Here is a 20684-nt window from a genome sequence, read left to right on the forward strand (position 1 = left end):
TCTTTTATTTTTTGTTTATTTAAAAAAGAATTGTACATTTTCAATGTTATATATAACAGTTAACAAAATGGCCTTTATACAACTTTTACTCTCAAAATATTCTCTTTTTTTATGTTCTGGTATGAACACCATCCAAAAATAGTTTAGATTTATGAACAATAAAATACAATCTTTCATTTTAAAAAGAAACTTTGGGGGGGAAGACAAAAGAGAAATGGGTAGCTTGTGTTTGTTCTCTGAAATACAGGTTGGTTGTTCCCAAGCTGTGCTAGTCCAGAAAAAGGTGACCGACGAACGGGGAGCAGAGATTTTGGTTGACCACACAGTTCTTCCAGGGGAGAATCAATGGGGAGACTGTGACACTTGGGGCGCTTCCAAAATGGCACCCTATTCCGTATATAGTGCACTAGAGTGCCGAGGAGAAGGCAGGGAGAGAGAGAGTGGAGACAGCAGGCCAGGCTCCAGTCCCTCAAGATGGACCCCAACAGCTAGCGTCCTCTCAGTGACTGCACCAATGTTTTACTGAACCAAGTCCACATGTTACTGAACATAACCTACATGAAGTGTGCTATTGCTTTGAGAACAGCTCCCATGCTGGGACAGTTGATCCATGGAGGGCATCTTAGGTCAGTATGTGATTTGACATGGTATTATTGTCCTGCAGGCCCATGCAGCACAAAATACCCACAGCACTCCAACACCTAGAAGACTTGAGGTAGATCAGATTTCTCATGTGAGCCACAACGCCTATGTAGTTAGTACACAGTGTGTTTCTTACATCAAATGTATATATTTAGGCCAAACATAAATAGGCTAATGTTAAACCTTCTGATCAGTCGGCAGATATCCTTATTGCTCTAAACTGTAATGTGAGCACAGTTATCCTACAGCTGTATTGTCAATAGTCATTACCAGTATTACTAGTAATTACACTACATGGAAAATTGCTGTAATAAGAGTTCCATTATTACATGCCTCACATGAAAAATCCTTCCTGTCCTATAATGACTAATCAGAACTGCACTAAGACCTGATTCAAAAGGTGTGTGTGTGTGTGTGTGTGTGTGTGTGTGTGTGTGTGTGTGTGTGTGTGTGTGTGTGTGTGTGTGTGTGTGTGTGTGTGTGTGTGTCATAGAGAAATATAGAGAACTAGTGCCCAAAAGCCAGTTTGAGCATGGGCAGCGCCATTAAGGACTTTCACCATTTTGAAGTAGTCAACTGGGTGGGACTTCCTATGGGTTCAGGAAGGATCACATGAAGGGACAAGCCAAATAATTACACTTGTGAGCAAAACCTTGGCTTTATACCTGTTCAAACAACACATTCTAGAGGATAGTATGCGCCCTTTCAGTTTGTTTACCAACTCATAGAAGTAGTAGAATAAGAAAATGGGCTACTTCAAAATGGAGATGGCCTCAATGGCACTGCCCATGCTCTCACAGACGGCATAAAGAGACAGATACAATGATGTGATGTCTATCTAAGTCTATGGTGTGTGTGAATTAATCAATGTCTGTGGACAAACTGAATTAGCCATATGGTCAGCAATGGCATCAGTCACTATTGGAGTGGATTACATCCAGAGTCTCTTAACTTATCTCCACATTGGTCTGGCTCTGGCCCTACCCTCCTCCTCCCTCCTGAATTATAACCCCTGACCCTTCCATCTCCATGTGTGAGTGCTGTTGAGGCACAATGTCACAACACATAGATAGGGAGGGATCTCAGCCCTCTGTCGTCTCCTCTATTGCCTCCTTCTTTCAACTTTACATCCTATGGGGTGTTGTTGGACCATGTGTAAGTCATGTCTTATTAAGGAGAGTACCCTGTTCCTGTCCATGTCTTGTTAAGGAGAGTACCCTGTTCCTGTCCATGTCTTGTTAAGGAGAGTACCCTGTTCCTGTCCATGTCTTGTTAAGGAGAGTACCCTGTTCCTGTCCATGTCTTGTTAAGGAGAGTACCCTGTTCCTGTCCATGTCTTGTGAAGGAGAGTACCCTGTTCCTGTACATATCTTTGTGATTCTGAGCAGGGACCCCTGCAGGCCACTTCTTCACTATCTACCATGGTCGTTGTTGAGGCGGACAGCAGGGAGCTGCAGCTCCTTCTCCTCAATCAACTCCAGAGCTGTCTCCAACTGCTGGATCAGCACCCGCTTCTTAAACCTGGGAGGAGAGGAAAGAGAGAGAGAGAAAGAGAGAGAAAGAGATAGGGGGAAAAGGGATGGAAAGAAAAAAGAACAGATGAAAAATGGAAGGAAACAGAGGCCATGAGGTTTGCAACTGCATTGCAGTGGAGGTGTTATACGAACGGATGCAACGACTGCTTTGACGAAGCAGAATAATGACTGCAATGTATTTATGGCCAACAATTTATATCTGCAGTGTACAGTGTACTGACAGCACTAAACCTGGGGAGGAATCGCAGTTAGAGCTCTAAATGGGTAACAGCAGTGAAGTAAGTAGCTTACTATGCTTTCAAATGAAGAATTACTATGCTTTCTGATCAAGAACAGTGTCCTTATCTTAAGTTGCATTTTTTATTGCATTTCTTAACTTAGTTTTTGTATTTCCAAATATCATACAGACCGATGTAACCACCCTTGCTGAAAATTAATATAATGAATGAATGATGAAAGCAAGATTGCAGCAATATTCTCCTACACAGTGGAGCTTAGTTATACTGTGTTGTTTTCATTGTTCTCAGTCTGTACTGTGGGTAGTCTGGTGTAAACAGACAGATGGTGTGTCAGTCTGTACTGTGGGTAGTCTGGTGTAAACAGACAGATGGTAGGTCAGTCTGTACTGTGGGTAGTCTGGTGTAAACAGACAGATGGTGGGTCAGTCTGTACAGTGGGTAGTCTGATGTAAACAGACAGATGGTGGGTCAGTCTGTACTGTGGGTAGTCTGGTGTAAACAGACAGATGGTTTGTCAGTCTGTACTGTGGGTAGTCTGGTGTAAACAGACAGATGGTGGGTCAGTCTGTACTGTGGGTAGTCTGGTGTAAACAGACAGATGGTGGGTCAGTCTGTACTGTGGGTAGTCTGGTGTAAACAGACAGATGGTGGGTCAGTCTGTACTGTGGGTAGTCTGGTGTAAACAGACAGATGGTTTGTCAGTCTGTACTGTGGGTAGTCTGGTGTAAACAGACAGATGGTGTGTCAGTCTGTACTGTGGGTAGTCTGGTGTAAACAGACAGATGGTGTGTCAGTCTGTACTGTGGGTAGTCTGGTGTAAACAGACAGATGGTGTGTCAGTCTGTACTGTGGGTAGTCTGGTATAAACAGACAGATGGTGGGTCAGTCTGTACTGTGGGTAGTCTGGTGTAAACAGACAGATGGTGTGTCAGTCTGTACTGTGGGTAGTCTGGTGTAAACAGACAGATGGTGGGTCAGTCTGTACTGTGGGTAGTCTGGTGTAAACAGACAGATGGTGGGTCAGTCTGTACAGTGGGTAGTCTGATGTAAACAGACAGATGGTGGGTCAGTCTGTACTGTGGGTAGTCTGGTGTAAACAGACAGATGGTGGGTCAGTCTGTACTGTGGGTAGTCTGGTGTAAACAGACAGATGGTTTGTCAGTCTGTACTGTGGGTAGTCTGGTGTAAACAGACAGATGGTGTGTCAGTCTGTACTGTGGGTAGTCTGGTGTAAACAGACAGATGGTGTGTCTGTCTGTACTGTGGGTAGTCTGGTGTAAACAGACAGATGGTGTGTCAGTCTGTACTGTGGGTAGTCTGGTGTAAACAGACAGATGGTGTGTCAGTCTGTACTGTGGGTAGTCTGGTGTAAACAGACAGATGGTGTGTCAGTCTGTACTGTGGGTAGTCTGATGTAAACAGACAGATGGTGGGTCAGTCTGTACTGTGGGTAGTCTGGTGTAAACAGACAGATGGTGTGTCAGTCTGTACTGTGGGTAGTCTGGTGTAAACAGACAGATGGTGGGTCAGTCTGTACTGTGGGTAGTCTGATGTAAACAGACAGATGGTTTGTCAGTCTGTACTGTGGGTAGTCTGGTGTAAACAGACAGATGGTGTGTCTGTCTGTACTGTGGGTAGTCTGGTGTAAACAGACAGATGGTGTGTCAGTCTGTACTGTGGGTAGTCTGGTGTAAACAGACAGATGGTGTGTCTGTCTGTACTGTGGGTAGTCTGGTGTAAACAGACAGATGGTGTGTCAGCCTGTACTGTGGGTAGTACGGGGTAAACAGACAGATGGTGTGTCAGTCTGTACTGTGGGTAGTCTGGTGTAAACAGACAGATGGTGTGTCAGTCTGTACTGTGGGTAGTCTGGTGTAAACAGACAGGTGGTTTGTCCGTCTGTACTGTGGGTAGTCTGGTGTAAACAGACAGATGGTGTGTCAGTCTGTACTGTGGGTAGTCTGGTGTAAACAGACAGATGGTGGGTCAGTCTGTACTGTGGGTAGTCTGGTGTAAACAGACAGATGGTGTGTCAGTCTGTACTGTGGGTAGTCTGGTGTAAACAGACAGATGGTGTGTCAGTCTGTACTGTGGGTAGTCTGGTGTAAACAGACAGATGGTGTGTCAGTCTGTACTGTGGGTAGTCTGGTGTAAACAGACAGATGGTGTGTCAGTCTGTACTGTGGGTAGTCTGGTGTAAACAGACAGATGGTGTGTCAGTCTGTACTGTGGGTAGTCTGGTGTGAACAGACAGACAGACAAACAGACAGTGGGTCTCACCTGGCAGCCTCCTTGATCGCGTGATGGATGAAGTACCTCTGGACCGTCACAGACCCCTTCACCTCCTCCAGCAGCCTGAATATGGTCTCATAGTCTGGGAACAAGGACAGGCACAGTCAGGGATCAGTGGAGGTGGTCCAGCAGATGGGAGATAAGGGACTTTTCTAGTTTTGTCCAGATCCCTACACTATAAAGGGAATAGGGTGCCGTTTGGGACACGACTCAGTACTCTTCTAAGTAGTATGTGTATCACGACTCAGTACTCTTCTAAGTAGTATGTGTATCACGACTCAGTACTCTTCTAAGTAGTATGTGTATCACGACTCAGTACTCTTCTAAGTAGCATGTGTATCACGACTCAGTACTCTTCTAAGTGTGATCTGGACAGAAATGCACTGCACACGACAGCGTTGGGACAGTAGTATGTGTATCACTACTCACTGCGGCCAGGTTTGCGGACCTCCTTGATGACCCGTGTGCGCAGCTCAGCATTGCTGCCATCTAGTGGGGCTATGGTGACCGCCTCAGGCTCAGCTTGGTCTGCTCCATTTTCATCTCCCTCCAGCTCTCCCTCCTGGTCCCCCTCACAGCTTTGCTGCTGTCTCTCTGAGGGGGGCCGCTCATCCAGGCCACCCTCCCCTAACCTGTCCTCCTCCACGCCACTGTCCTCCCCACTGTCCCCCGCACACATCCCAGGCCTCTCATTCTCTCTCTCCTCCAGGATGAGTGCATTTGTGCCCCCTCCCACACCGTCCACCACCACTCCAGGCCAGCCGTCCCCTGATTCAGGCCCCACACCCCCCTCCCCGTTATTCTCTGTGCCCAGCATGCTGTTCCCCTCTGCTCCTGTGGGGGGCAGAAGAGCACATTTCATGACATTATCAAGATGATGAACACCCACACCAGGGAAACTGTCTTAAATGAAGATCCATTTAATATTGTTGTTAAAGTTTTATGTCTGCATGTCATTTCCTGACCACTAACTAACACTTTCAGTAGAATGAGATCCGCCATTTCCATACTGTATGTGTCCAGTTCTATTACACTCATATAGCAATCAATACAAACTGAAATCCATGAGCATACTACATATCATTAAAAACATTATTTAAACAAAAACAAATGTTTAAGTCTCAGTCAGGATGGAAGGGAATTTCTCTGGGAGTTGAGAGAAGAGGAAGTGTTGATGGTCTCGGAGGGATCCAGTCAGTCGGCGTCAGAGAGACAGTCAGGCCAGAAGCCTCAGCAACTCACCCCTACCTTTGTGCAGTGGGATGGGCTTGATGCCAGGCTGGCCCTGGACCCCGTTCCCATTGGACCCCTTCCCCACTACATGGTTGGTGATGATTGGTGGAGTCTGGGGCCGACGCAGTAAAGGGGACATGCTCCGCCTTCTCTTCAGAGCAGCCCCCGAGTTGGGGTCCCCAGTAACACCTCTCTTCTTGCTTTGGGGACCCGTTACAAACTCATCTGCCTCATCAATCATCATCCCCTGGGATCAAGAACAAAGAAACCAAGGGGTTGTAGGCAAAAGACTTGCAAACAATAATTATGATGTCATACTATTATCACTGTTGTTTTTGCTGATCTCTGCCGTGTGTGTGTGTATGTTTGTACCTTCTTGTCCTGTTTGAATGGGTTGCCGAAGGTGTGCAGGCGTTTGGGTTGGTCAGGGTCGATCTCTCTCAGAGGAGACGGCATCATCTTTAGATACTCCTGATAGTTGCCCATCTGAACCATGGGTATACTGTGAAGGTAGTCTAACAACCAGCACATAGTCAATGTCAAAACAAATTCATTTAATTTCAATCAGCATAAAAGCCCAATTGTTGTATTCATTAAAAACATTCTTAGGATGGCTAGTATCAACAGTTCATGTGACATTTTTCCACTTCTTACATAATCTTTTCATACTGTAGTCAATAGACTGACAAGAATAATATAACTGATGATTCATTCTTTAGATTCTAAGCCTTTGGGGAAGGGGGCACTAAGCTGACATATGGAATTTTACTATGGATCATTTAGCTGTTTGATTTTGAATTTTAGGACCTCTTTAGGTATAAATAATAATATAAAACAATGTTTTGATAAAATATAGATGTTTGCCTTTACTACTATAGCCCATAGAAACACATTGAATAACACATTCATTAATTTCAAAAAGACAGTCACAAAATGAATCATAAGAAACAAGGTTTTGAAGTGTCTGTCCTAAATCTAGGAGATATATATATATATATATATATTTTGTTCACATATTTAAGCCCTTTTTTTGGGTTGGAACAAAACTACCTTCATACTTCCATTTCTTTTTTTTAAACGGTACCGGTTTATTTCAGACAAGTCCCATGACACGTGTGGGGGTCGTAGAGCAAAATCAGAGAACACCATCATGTTCATGAGAATCTCCCCTTTCCACAATGGGGTTTGTAGTCCAAATGTTTCGGACGCTACCTGACAGAAGGTGGCACATCGTCGGTACCGACAAGTCTCCTGACACTTGGTGGGGCCGTAGAGTAAAAGTTTTGTAGGTCAAACCATTCGGACACTACAGACGATTACACAAAAAAAACTGATTTTCAGGATGTCTCATGGTCTGACAAACACCGCTCTAGCTCTGTCACCTTTCACCACGGATGCAGAAGTGCGACACTGGCGGGCAGATGCGGTGGATTGAGAAGCATCCAATGCAAAAAAACTGATATCTCTCGCTTACACTGATGGATTTTGATGGGGATTTTTTTGTTATGTAACTTAGATTGACGCACCAGTGCATCAACCGACTCTAGGGGGTTAAGCAGCTTTCAAGCCTGCCTACCTTCATCTTGTCCTCTGATAAGTTTCTGAGTAGTCCTCAGAAGGTTGGAGCGCATCCGTGTCAGCTGATCCAGAAGGTTCCTCCTTGGGATGTCATAGGCGTTTCGATACGCCTGAGGCTTTAGATCCTGAAGAGATCGGAAGTAATGAGATACAGAAACCCTGTCTGCCACTTCAATCTAGGAACATCGTCTGCATCCCAAATGGAACCCTATTCACTGGGCTCTGGTCAAAAGTTGTGCACTATATATGGCATAGGGTGCCATTTGGGATACAGTTATCCTCTCAGGCATCTCAGCGTTTCACCCTGCCAGTTCTGTACCTTGTTGAGCAGTGCAATCTGAAAGCCGGCAAACTCCTTGAAGTTGATGTCTGCAAGGCGGAGGGACATCTCTCCAGTGATACCCTGCAGCAGCTGCTTGAAGTCTTTGCGGTGGGCCAGGGACAGGGTGTTGGAGTGGTTCTTCACCTTTATCCCAGTCTCTTGGGGAGCCTTCTTCCCTACAGACACGATCAGGCGATCCGACTCCATCTTTGCCTGCAGACAGAGAAAGAGACAAAGACAGGTTCTTTATTCACTAATTCACACCAGCTGGGTGTGCTCCTAAAGTGTATTCAGACCTACATAAGTGACCCTTGTAAGTTAAACACGTATCACGTTGTACAAACTTTGAAATCTATAGATATATACTAAGTCTAGGTGTGCGTCCCAAATGGCACCCTATTCCCTATATAGTGTACTACTTTGAGCCCTGGTCAAAGTAGTGCACTACATAGAGAATAGGGTGCCATTTGGGATGCTGCCCAGGTGAAGGGAAGCACCACCTGCTGGCTAAGCTTCTTTAGGTAGGAGATGACACTGTAGCTGAGGCCACAGTCCATGTTGTCGGAGATGAGGTTGGGCGCTCCCATCATTCGCAGTGCCTTCTTCAATGGCTGTATGGAAACACAGAGAGAGCCCATAGAGAAAGTGCATCACCATCAAACAAACATGAAATACATAAAGCACATATGGATACAAATATATATTTACATATATGACATTGACCAAGAACAGTACATTACCAAGAGAAAGTAAGGAGGCATGGTCTTCAGGTAGATCTCAAAGGCCTGCCGCCACTTTAGGTTTGGCTTCAGTTTGTGCACTTTAAACAGGTCATCTGTGAAGACAGCAGGGTTGGGGGTTGGGAAGAGGAAAAAGACCCGAGACAAAATACAAAATAACCTTAAGACCAATGTATCAAAATAATCTACACAAAACTGGGTATTTTTTATTTATTTAATTGAAATACATACATTTGCACGTAGCAGCCTTAAATAAGTCATAAAACAACCTGTGACCTTCGGCTTACACGAACAGTACCAATAGCCGAGTTCATATATTGTTAGTCTTCAGAACTTTGTGGCCCCTATTACTCAACATACACTGCATTGGTGTCAGAAATGAGATTCCATACCTTACCATGAGTATCACGTAATCAGAGGTGCAGATGGAGGCATAAAGGGGTTTGATATAAAGTTGAGGTACAGGACTCACTTCCCAAATGACAGAGTGTAGTGATAGTATGGCAATATCAAAAAACAAGAGTTCACTTCCACCTTTGGGACCATATTCACGGCATTATCCTCACTCCTCCTCCACCAACACCTCTCAGGGCAACACGATAGTGACCTAACATTTCTTAAACAAATGCAGCAAATTTGGGGTAATATGGGGTATCAAAATTCTGAAGCATTATAATATATTTTGAAAATACAAAATACCATTCTCCGAAGTATGTTCTTACAAATACATTGTGATTTTGGTCAGGTACTCAGGCCTTCCAAATACATGGTAATTCTGGTCAGGTACTCAGGCCTTCCATATACATGGTGATTTTGGTCAGGTACTCAGGCCTTCCAAATATATGGTGATTTTAGTCAGGTACTCAGGCCTTCCAAATACATGGGGAGTTGGGTCAGGTCTCAGGCCTTCCAAATACATGGGGATTTTAGTCAGGTACTCAGGCCTTCCAAAAACATGGTAATTTTGGTCAGGTACTCAGGCCTTCCAAATACATGGTGATTTTGGTCAGAACCTCAGGCCTTCCAAATACATGGGGATTTTGGTCAGGTACTCAGGCCTTCCAAATACATGGGGATTTTGGTCAGGTTCTCAGGCCGTTCAAATACATGGGGATTTTAGTAAGGTACTCAGGCCTTCCAAATACATGGGGATTTTAATCAGGTACTCAGGCCTTCCAAATACATGAGGATTTTAGTTAGGTTCTCAGGCCTTCCAAATACATGGGGATTTTGGTCAGGTACTCAGGCCTTCCAAATACATGGGGATTTTAATCAGGTTCTCAGGCCTTCCAAATACATGGGGATTTTAGTCAGGTACTCCGGCCTTCCAAATACATGAGGATTTTAGTTAGGTACTCAGGCCTTCCAAATACATGGTGAATTTGGTCAGAACCTCAGGCCTTCCAAATACATGGGGATTTTGGTCAGGTACTCAGGCCTTCCAAATACATGGTGATTTTGGTCAGAACCTCAGGCCTTCCAAATACATGGGGATTTTGGTCAGGTACTCAGGCCTTCCAAATACATGGATGATTTTAGTCAGGTACTCAGGCCTCCAAACACAAATGACAAAATACTCAAAAGTAATTTAAATACCTATTTCAAATACATGTAACAGAAACACCCCACAAATGTCGTTAATGTATGACTGTTACAGCTTCAGCATAGAAGACATCCACAATCTCTCTTACCAAGGAGTGGCAAAACAACTGGGTAGTTGTAAGGCATGACGAAGAGGTTGACACAGGAGAGAGTGGTGCTGGCCTTCAGGTAGCCAAAGGGCTGGGCTAGGTCACTGTGCTTTCCACTACTGTTCACAAAGACCTGTAGGGAAAGAGACAGAGAGAGAGAGAATTGGGGGAGACAGCAAGAGAGTGAGAGAGAGACAGACAGAGAGAGAGACAGAGAGAGGGGAGGGGACACAGCGAGAGGGGAGAAACAGGAAGACAGAGAGACAGGGGGGGCAGTGAGGAGGGTAGAGAAAGAGAGAGAGACAGAGAGAGAGAGGGGAGCGAGAGACAGAGAGAAAATGAGAAAGAGAGAGCATGAGAGAGGGGGGGTGAGCGAGAGACAGAGAGAAACAGAGAGAGAGAGAGAGAGAGAGAGAGAGAAAGGGGGAGCGAGAGAGAGAGGAACAGAGAAGGAAAAAGAGAGAGGCAGAGAGAGAGAGCAAGTGAGAGAGAGAAAGAGAGAGAGGGCTCAGCACAAACAACATCCCACAGCATAACTAGAAATACAAACACCATAACTCCTTGAGGTTGTGTGTGGGAGTATTTCTCCTACCTGCCAGCACATGTGTGGGGACTTCCTCTCCAGGATATACTGGGTGAGTGGCGAGGGCTCCAGTTCGTACTTGTCAAAGGGCAGCTTGTCAATCACCATGGGCTCACAGTCCACACAGGTGAAACGCACCATGGGGTGGGCAGAGCGAGGAGGCTATTGGTGGGCAAAGGGAGAGCATGACAGAGAACATTTAGAGCATTTCATACAATGTTGTCCTTGTTGAGGAGAAATAAACATCCTGAAACTATACCAATGCCATGCCGACACCACAGGAACTACTGTGTGCGTGGGTGGGGGTTGAAAAAGGGAGTAGAGACAGAACATTAAACAGTAGGATGGAGCTGGCAGACTCTAGTCAGTCAGCATCCACCCTGACCCTCTGTCCTTGGCACTGACCCAGTAACACTACAGATAGTCAATATACAGAGGGAAAGAAAAACAGAGAGAGAGTCCTAGGCAAACTTCACCCCCAGTTTTTGGCAATAAAGACACAGTGAGGAGCAATCATTCACAGGATGCCAAGGGGCAGGGATACAGATCTCAGAGGCCAGGACTACAGGTCCCAGAGGACCAGGACGATGTCAGGTCTCAGAGGCCAGGACTACAGGTCCCAGAGGGCCATGACTACAGGTCCCAGAAGGCAGGACAACTATAGGTCCCGGAGGGCCAAGACAACTATAGGACCCAGAGGGCCAGGACAATTATAGGTCCTAGAGGGCCAGGACAACTATAGATCCCAGAGGGCCAGGACAACTATAGATCCCAGAGGGCCAGGACAACTATAGGTCCCAGAGGGCCAGGACAACTATAGGTCCCAGAGGGCCAGGACAACTATAGGTCCCAGAGGGCCAGGACAACTATAGGTCCCAGAGGGCCAGGACAACTATAGGTCCCAGAGGTCAGGACAACTACAGGTCCCAGAGGCCAGGACAACTACAGGTCCCAGGGGGCAACAGTGCAGAGCCACATTTAACACCAAGTACTGGATTTAAGAGGAGCATAATGCTTAACTCTCATCCTCTTTCACATGACCCATTAACTGACTGCTTAATAATCACACAAACAATATCTTAGTAATTCAAAATGGAGGGACTAATGAGCTTGTGTTAGTGTTACTGCATCAGTAACTGTGGGGTTAATGGCATCTTCTCACCAGAGCGGGGGAGTTCTGGTCCGGCCAGAAGGACTCGGGGATGGGCCAGTGGCCTACAGGCACCCCTGTCTTGGGGTTGGGTCGCACGTAGATGAGCTTGTGGCAGCTGTGCCAGGGCTGTGGGCTGAAGGACAACACGGGCCGGCTCGGGTCAACCATACCATCTGTAGAACCAAACAACAACAACATGCAGTGTCCATTTCTCAACCGAACACAAACAGAAGAAGAGCCACAGGTCCGAAGCAGCTGTTCGGAACACATCAGTCAAGCGCTGTCAGAGAGAGTCACCTTGAGACCATCAATGATCATCACTGATGAGGACACTTCATCAGTGACACACATAGTCATACACAAGAAGTTAGAGCGCATTCCTGTTATCACATACCTTCGCCTACCAGAGGCGGATCTGGCCCTGTCTTTTCAAAGTTGATGACGACACCACTCAGAACCTTCTGGACCAGAGAGTCCAGACACTGGTTCAGCATCCTCTGAGTCCGTACACAGTATGACCGACCTGGAGAAAGAAAGAGTAGGAGGGATGAAGAACAAAGACAGAGGGATGGAGAAGACCTGTTATTAAGGGCTTTAATGATACCAGTATTGCAATATCTTTTCCATGACAAAAATTAAAACAAGAAGCAGTTATTTTGTCCTCTAAAAAACGTCTGTATGTAAATTATTGTGTGACTCTAGATGACAACATAACAATGTTTGTTTCCAACATTAGGGCTGTTTTCCTAAAGCGGTTAAATCCGCTTCGTGTTTTGTTTCCTTGCCATGATACTAAGGAGTATGGTGATACCGGTATCGTCCCGGCATTAGTGTTATTCTGCATGTACACTCTCAGTCAACAGTTTGGACACCTAGTTATTCAAGGGTTTTTCTTTATTTTTACTATTTTCTACATTGTAGAATAATAGTGAAGACATCGAAACTATGAGATAACGCATATGGAATCATGTAGTAACCAAAAAAGTGCTTAACAAATCAAAGTATATTTAAGATTTTATATTCTTCAAATTAGACACCCTTTGCCTTGATGACAGGTTTGCACACTCTTGGCATTCTCTCAACCAGCTTCACCTGGAATACTTTTCCAACAGTCTTCAAGGAGTTCCCACATATGCTGAGCACTTTTTGGCTGCTTTTCATTCACTCTGCGGTCCAACTCATCCCAAACCATCTCAATTGGGTTGAGGTCGGGTGATTGCGGAGGCCAGGTCATTTGATGCAGCACTCCATCACTCTCCTTCTTGGTCAAATAGCCCTTACACAGCCTGGAAGTGTGTTGGGTCATTGTCCTGTTGAAAAACAAATGATAGTCCCACTAAGCCCAAACCAGCTGGGATGGTGTATTGCTGCAGAATGCTATGGTAGCCATGCTGGTTAAGTGTGCCGTGAATTCTAAATAAGTCACAGACAGTGTCATCAGCAAAGCACCCCCACGCCATCACACCTCCTCCTCCATGCTTCACGGTGGGAACCACACATGCGGAGATCATCCGTTCACCTACTCTTGAGTCTCACAAAGATATGGCGGTCGGACCCAAGAATCTCAAATTTGGACGCATCAGACCAAATGAAAGATATCCACTGGTCTAATGTCCATTGCTCGTGTTTCTTGGCCCAAGCAAATCTCTTCTTATTATTGGTGTCCTTTAGTAGTGGTTTCTTTGCAGCAATTCGACCATGAAGGCCTGATTCACGCAGTCTCCTCTGAATAGTTGATGTTGAGATGTGTCTCTTTCTTGAACTCTGTGAAGCATATATTTGGGCTGCAATTTATGAGGCTTGTAACTCTAATGAACATATCCTCAGCAGCAGAGGTAACTCTGTGTCTTCTTTTCCTGTAGCGGTCCTCATGAGAGCCAGTTTCATCATAGCGCTTGATGGTTTTTGAGACTGCACTTGAAGAAACTTTCAAAGTTCTTTACATTTTCCGGATTGACTAACCTTCATGTCTTAAAGTAATGATGGACTGTTGTTTCTCTTTGCTTATTTGAGCTGTTCTTGCCATAATATGGACTTGGTCTTTTACCAAATAGGGCTATCTTCTCTATACCACCCCTACCTTGTCACAACACAACTGACTGGCTCAAACGCATTAAGAATGAAAGAAATTCCACAAATGAACTTTTAACAAGGCACACCTGTTAATTGAAATACATTCCAGGTGACTACCTCATGAAGCTGGTTGAGAGAATGCCGAGGGTGTGCAAAGCTGTCATCAAGGCAAAGGGTGGCTACTTTGAAGAATCTCAAATATAAAATATATTTAGATTTGTTTAACACTTTTTGGTTACTACATGATTCCATGTGTGTTATTTCATAGTTGTGATGTCTTCACTATTATTCAACAATTTAGAAAATAGCAAAAATAAAGAAAAACCCTGGAATAGAGTAGGTGTGTCCAAACTTTTGACTAGTACTCTATATCTTCCAGAAAGTAGTTGCAGATTTAATTTCCAGTCTCTAGAAACATTGCACATGTTAAATGATACATAGCCTGGACCCTGAAGAAGGTACTCTGTGCCCAAATGTTGGTTGACCCATTAAATTGTTGAGAGCATATATAGACTGTGACCTTGTGTCTGTGTTTTTATACATTACAAATTTTGACATCATAACAGACACAGTCCCACCCCAGAGCCAGTTAGAATGAGTACAATGGGCGTCTCTATTGAAGTCAATGATGCCATAATAGTTGAACTGGCAGACATTTGTCAGTGTACCCATAGGGCAGGAAGTAAAAGCAGGATGTTAACTATTTCTATGGGGGGCATCCTACCTCCAGTGACCTCACACATCTGGGTGATGGCAGACTCGTCGTTGGGGACGCTGCCCAGCTGCTCGCTGTCGGGCGTGGCTGCCCCAGGGAGACGCAGCACCAGGGCGAAGAGCCGCTGGTCCCACCGGAATGGCTCCTTGGTCAGCTCACTGCCTGGCAGTGGAGAGGTCAGGGGCAGGTGAAGCTGGAGACAGGGAGAGAGGAGCACAAAGGAAGGAGAGTAGGCAACAACAAAAAAATGGACAATGTGCCCTTGAGCAAGGTACTTAACCCTAATTGTTCCTGTAAGTCGCTCTGGATAAGAGCATCTGCTAAATGACTAAAATGTCAAATGTAGAAGTGGGGAAGATGTGAAAATTGGATTAGCATTTAATTTGTCTTGTTATTAGACTCTGGCTGGACATCTTAATTGGGCCCAGATGAATTGTATTCTTCTTATACAGTGTAATAACGATTTAGACAATGTGAGTCATCTGAATAACATGCAGCTCATAAAGAATCATATGTCCTGGAATTCTTTGCCTGCTTCAAATGTGGGCTCTCTTTAACAGCCTCACTTACTAGCCAGGACCATAGTAGAACTCTACTGGCTGGAGAGTGAAACTGTTCCTTCTTCATTAGACCTAGCCAGGACCACAGTCCACTGCTTTTAAACCTGGGGCCATATGTATCAAGCTTCTCAGAGTAGAAGTGCTAACTTAGGATCAGTTTTTCCTTAATAAGATCACATGGACAGGGGGACCTGATCCTAGATCAGCACTTTTACTTTGAGACGCTTTATGAGCACGGCCTCTGACTTACAGTTAACCAGTCAGAGGAACGACCATTGTCCTCGCTCACCTCATCCGGCACCCCAGAGGTGTGAGTCAGCTTGTTCCCATCCGTGATGGTGATGATCACCGAAGGCTCCAGAAAGAACGGGTTACGGCCCTGAGGATAGACAGGGAAGTTCATGGGTTAAAAAACTGTTTGCTGTTGGTCAGGCTGAGAGATGATTGTCGTTTTGGTACTCTGTGAGGACAGAGGCTCCTTCCCTGGACTACATACAACAGTGGAGGCTGCTGAGGGGAGGACAGCTCATACTAATGGCTGGAATGGAGCCAATGGAATGGCATCAAACACATTAAATCTATGCGTTTGATATATTTGATACCATTCCACAAATTCCGCTCCAGCCATTACCACAAACCCGTCCTCCCCAATTAAGGTGCCATCAACCTTCTGTGATATACAATACAACTTTATTGTCCAGATGTTCCAGAGAACCACTAAATATTGTCTTGTGTTCTCAGCCCCCCACCACCAGACACCAAACAGACAGTTGAGACAAGTACAGGGTTGTGGGGTTAAGTGCCTTGCTCAAAGGCCCAACAGTAGGGGAATGTCTTGAGGGTGTGAACCCAGAGTAGCCCTCAAATTGCCAGATTAATTCCTACCCTTTTCTAGCGCCCGGCCCGGGAATCGAACCGGACACCTTTAGGCTACAGGTCCAACTCCTTAGCTGCTGAGCTTCCTGCCAGCCTTCTCTTATTTACACACAAACACAAACACTATCAGCGAGATTTTTTTAGATATATATGTTTTATTTATTTAACCTTTATTTAATTAGGCAAGTCAGTTAAGAACAAATTCTTATTTACAATGACGGCCTACCGAGGAACAGTAGGTTAACTGCCTTGTTCAGGGGCAGAACGGCAGACTTTTACCTTGTCAGCTCGGGGATTCGATCCAGCAACCTTTCGGTTACTGGCCCACCGCTCTAACCACTATGCTACCTGCAGAGAAAGACTAAGAAGATTTACATACTCCCGATGTTCACCGCTAGCCTAGCCCTAATGGTCTAATACTGCTCATATGGGCTGATATACACAAATACATACACAAACTGAATATTCCTCAAATATATATGCACTGTATTGCATGCTATTGTACACAATGCTTGTGCATAATAATATGTTTAAAAAGTTAACTATTGCCTGATATTCCATAGGATATTTTGGGGGAAATACATGCTATTTCTATGACCTGGGTGATGTACTTTATACTAAAGTATGTTATATTTAAAGGTGTAGAGGGTTGAGTGTCAGGAATACCTGTCCATAGTTGTCGATGCCAGAGACAAGGCGGTTTAGGTTGAGTAGGTCAAAGGCCGCGCGGAGAGCGTGACCCAGAGTTGTCAGTCCAGACGCCTGCAGGTTCTTCAGTTCACTCATAAACGTGGCATGGTTCTCCTTCCAGCCCGCCTGAAATACACACAGGGATAGTGTGTCACACACACACACACACACACACCACATGAAGGGAATGCAATACATTGCATACTCAGGCAGACAGAGGGAGTCTTGCGTCATCACAATACACTGCATGATCAACCCACATAAACACAAGTCATGAAAGTGGACACAACATACACACGCTCACTCTTACACACACATACACAGACAGTATTACATTACATTGACCCCAGAGCACAGAGGCATGTTTTCACGCACAAACAAACACACGGACTCATATTAAACATATTAGTGCTGGGTTAAAGACAACCACACACTGACTCACATTAAACATATTAGTGCTGGGTTAAAGACAACCACACACTGACTCACATTAAACATATTAGTGCTGGGTTAAAGACAACCACACACTGACTCATATTAAACATATTAGTGCTGGGTTAAAGACAACCACACACTGACTCATATTAAACATATTAGTGCTGGGTTAAAGACAACCACACACTGACTCACATTAAACATATTAGTGCTGGGTTAAAGACAACCATACACACTGACTATTAGTGCTGGGTTAAAGACATGACTAAAACATATTAGTGCTGGGTTAAAGACAACCACACACTGACTCACATTAAACATATTAGTGCTGGGTTAAAGACAACCACACACTGACTCACATTAAACATATTATTGCTGGGTTAAAGACAACCACACACTGACTCACATTAAGCATATTAGTGCTGGGTTAAAGACAACCACACACTGACTCACATTAAACATATTAGTGCTGGGTTAAAGACAACCACACACTGACTCACATTAAACATATTAGTGCTGGGTTAAAGACAACCACACACTGACTCACATTAAACATATTAGTGCTGGGTTAAAGACAACCACACACTGACTCACATTAAACATATTAGTGCTGGGTTAAAGACAACCACACACTGACTCACATTAAACATATTAGTGCTGGGTTAAAGACAACCACACACTGACTCACATTAAACATATTAGTGCTGGGTTAAAGCTATAGTCAAAGCTCCATACTCATATAGGCTAAAGAAAATATGTATTATCACAACAGATGAAAGATATTTATCATACATTAGGCTTTATATTAAAGGGTTAGTTCACCCAAATGACAAAACACTAATTGGTTCCTTACCCTGGAAGCAGTCTATGGACAAGGTATGACAGCAATACATGCTTTGGTTTAGTTTTAGCTGGCACGGTTTCCACATGCTCACGTTTAAGCATTTGTGGCACAAATCCCATTCAAGTCATGGGACCAAAATTAGCATTTTTCACAGATCATGTTAAAATCATCTATAAGTGACTTTGCTGAGCTTCACAATCAATGTTAGATACTTTTAGCTAATTTGGATACGATGCGCAAAAAATGCTAATATCGGTCCCTTGACGTAAATGGGATTTGTGCCAAAAATGCTAAAACGTTAGCATGTGGAAACAGTGCCAGGGAAACTAAACCAAAGCATGGATTGCTGTCATACCTTGTCCATAGAAAACTTACACGGTAAGGAAACCAGTGTGTAATTTTGTAATTTAGGTAAACTATCCCTTTAAATAATATGTTTATGATACTATGAAGCTACGAGATTACATCTTCCTTAGGTTATGCCTTTAGAGTGCTTGGTTTGAAAATGGTAGCTCTATTTGTAATGTAGAAAATATCTCAGAAAACACAAAGTAATGGCCACTATTGGCTCTTGCTGAAGCACTTCCTGAAGCTGCTCATCCCATGAGACCAGGGATTTCATATGAGACCAGGCCTTTCCTATGAGACCAGGGCTTTCCCACGAGACCAGGGCTTTCCCGCGAGACCAGGGCTTTCCCACGAGACCGGGGCTTTCCCGTAGGAGAGCAGCCTAGTAGGGGAGTGTGAGTGAGTGGCTGCTTTCGCTCTTTCCTCCACTGAGGTCAAGTACCTTGCTGTTACAGCATTATGCTTAATCTACGGATGACCTGCAGGCTTACCAGCCCCACCGTAAGCGGTACCATGCTTCCTAAAGAGAGTGAGGAGGAGAAGGAGGAAGAGAGAAATAGAGGGTGGGAGTTTGGAGGTGACATGGACACTGAGCAGGAAATACAACAGGACAGAGTTGGCTTAACTTTTAAGTGTTTGTAGTCCTTGGATACAAGGCATAAGTTATTATATCTAACCTCTAGATTGTGTTTACTCCAATGTACTTATGAAGTAGTGAAAAATAGCATAAAACAATGCTAAAGCAATTGTATATGTGAAGTAGCACGTTGCATTCCTTCACTGTAGAAGAAATGCAATTGGCCCAGCATCATCCGGGTTTGGCAGCTGTAGGCCATCATTGTCAATAAGAATTTGTTCTTAACAGACTTGCCTAGTTAAATAAAGGTTGAACAAAAATAAATAAATAAAGAAGGCTGTAGAAGTTAAGACAAAATCCTACTGGCAGGTTGTAGAACTGAAGACAAAAAACTACTGTCAGGCCATAGAACTGAAGACAAAGCCCTACTGGCAGGCTGTAGAACTGAAGACAAAACTCTACTGGCAGGTTGTAGAACTGAAGACAAAACTCTACTGGCAGGCTGTAGAACTGAAGACAAAACTCTACTGGCAGGCTGTAGAACTGAAGACAAAGCCCTACTGGCAGGCTGTAGAACTGAAGACAAAACTCTACTGGCAGGCTGTAGAACTGAAGACAAAGCCCTACTGGCAGGCTGTAGAACTGAAGACAAAACTCTACTGGCAGGCTGTAGAACTGAAGACAAAACTCTACTGGCAGGCTGTAGAACTGAAGACAAAGCCCTACTGGCAGGCGGTAGAACTGAAGACAAAACTCTACTGGCAGGCTGTAGAACTGAAGACAAAACTCTACTGGCAGGCTGTAGAACTGAAGACAAAACTCTACTGGCAGGCTGTAGAACTGAAGACAAAGCCCTACTGGCAGGCTGTAGAACTGAAGACAAAACTCTACTGGCAGGCTGTAGAACTGAAGACAAAACTCTACTGGTAGGCTGTAGAACTGAAGACAAAACTCTACTGGCAGGCTGTAGAACTGAAGACAAAACTCTACTGGCAGGTTGTAGAACTGAAGACAAAACTCTACTGGCAGGCTGTAGAACTGAAGACAAATCCTACTGGCAGGCTGTAGAACTGAAGACAAAACTCTACTGGCAGGCTGTAGAACTGAAGACAAAACTCTACTGGCAGGCTGTAGAACTGAAGACAAAGCCCTACTGGTAAGCTGTAGAACTGAAGACAAAGCCCTACTGGCAGGCTGTAGAACTGAAGACAAAACTCTACTGGCAGGCTGTAGAACTGAAGACAAAACTCTACTGGCAGGCTGTAGAACTGAAGACAAAGCCCTACTGGTAAGCTGTAGAACTGAAGACAAAGCCCTACTGGTAAGCTGTAGAACTGAAGACAAAGCCCTACTGGCAGGCTGTAGAACTGAAGACAAAGCCCTACTGGTAAGCTGTAGAACTGAAGACAAAGCCCTACTGGTAAGCTGTAGAACTGAAGACAAAGCCCTACCGGTAGTCTGTAGAACTGAAGACAAAGCCCTACTGGTAGGCTGTAGAACTGAAGACAAAGCCCTACTGGCAGGCTGTAGAACTGAAGACAAAGCCCTACTGGTAGGC

General features: G+C 44.6%; 1 protein-coding gene across 2 annotated transcripts in view; it reads right to left on the reverse strand.

The window, feature by feature from the left end:
- Positions 1–20684, reverse strand: part of ints6l (integrator complex subunit 6 like) — a 28817-nt gene continuing 8133 nt past the window's right edge. Inside the window, exons 3-18 of one of the 2 annotated variants that reach the window (XM_042325918.1) lie at positions 16899–17048; positions 15646–15735; positions 14806–14989; positions 12403–12531; positions 12018–12181; positions 10865–11017; positions 10273–10405; positions 8582–8676; positions 8342–8452; positions 7839–8054; positions 7518–7644; positions 6314–6456; positions 5951–6188; positions 5138–5542; positions 4697–4790; positions 1–2163 (exon numbers count right to left, since the gene is read on the reverse strand). In XM_042325918.1, coding sequence (XP_042181852.1) covers positions 2055–2163; positions 4697–4790; positions 5138–5542; positions 5951–6188; positions 6314–6456; positions 7518–7644; positions 7839–8054; positions 8342–8452; positions 8582–8676; positions 10273–10405; positions 10865–11017; positions 12018–12181; positions 12403–12531; positions 14806–14989; positions 15646–15735; positions 16899–17048 — 2541 coding nt within the window. In that variant the 3' untranslated portion in view covers positions 1–2054. The remainder of the gene's footprint in view (positions 2164–4696; positions 4791–5137; positions 5543–5950; positions 6189–6313; positions 6457–7517; positions 7645–7838; positions 8055–8341; positions 8453–8581; positions 8677–10272; positions 10406–10864; positions 11018–12017; positions 12182–12402; positions 12532–14805; positions 14990–15645; positions 15736–16898; positions 17049–20684) is intronic. The other variant, XM_042325919.1, reaches the window with a different exon arrangement.

The sequence above is a fragment of the Oncorhynchus tshawytscha genome, linkage group LG08 (assembly GCF_018296145.1).
Source record: "Oncorhynchus tshawytscha isolate Ot180627B linkage group LG08, Otsh_v2.0, whole genome shotgun sequence".
Lineage (NCBI taxonomy): Eukaryota > Metazoa > Chordata > Actinopteri > Salmoniformes > Salmonidae > Oncorhynchus > Oncorhynchus tshawytscha.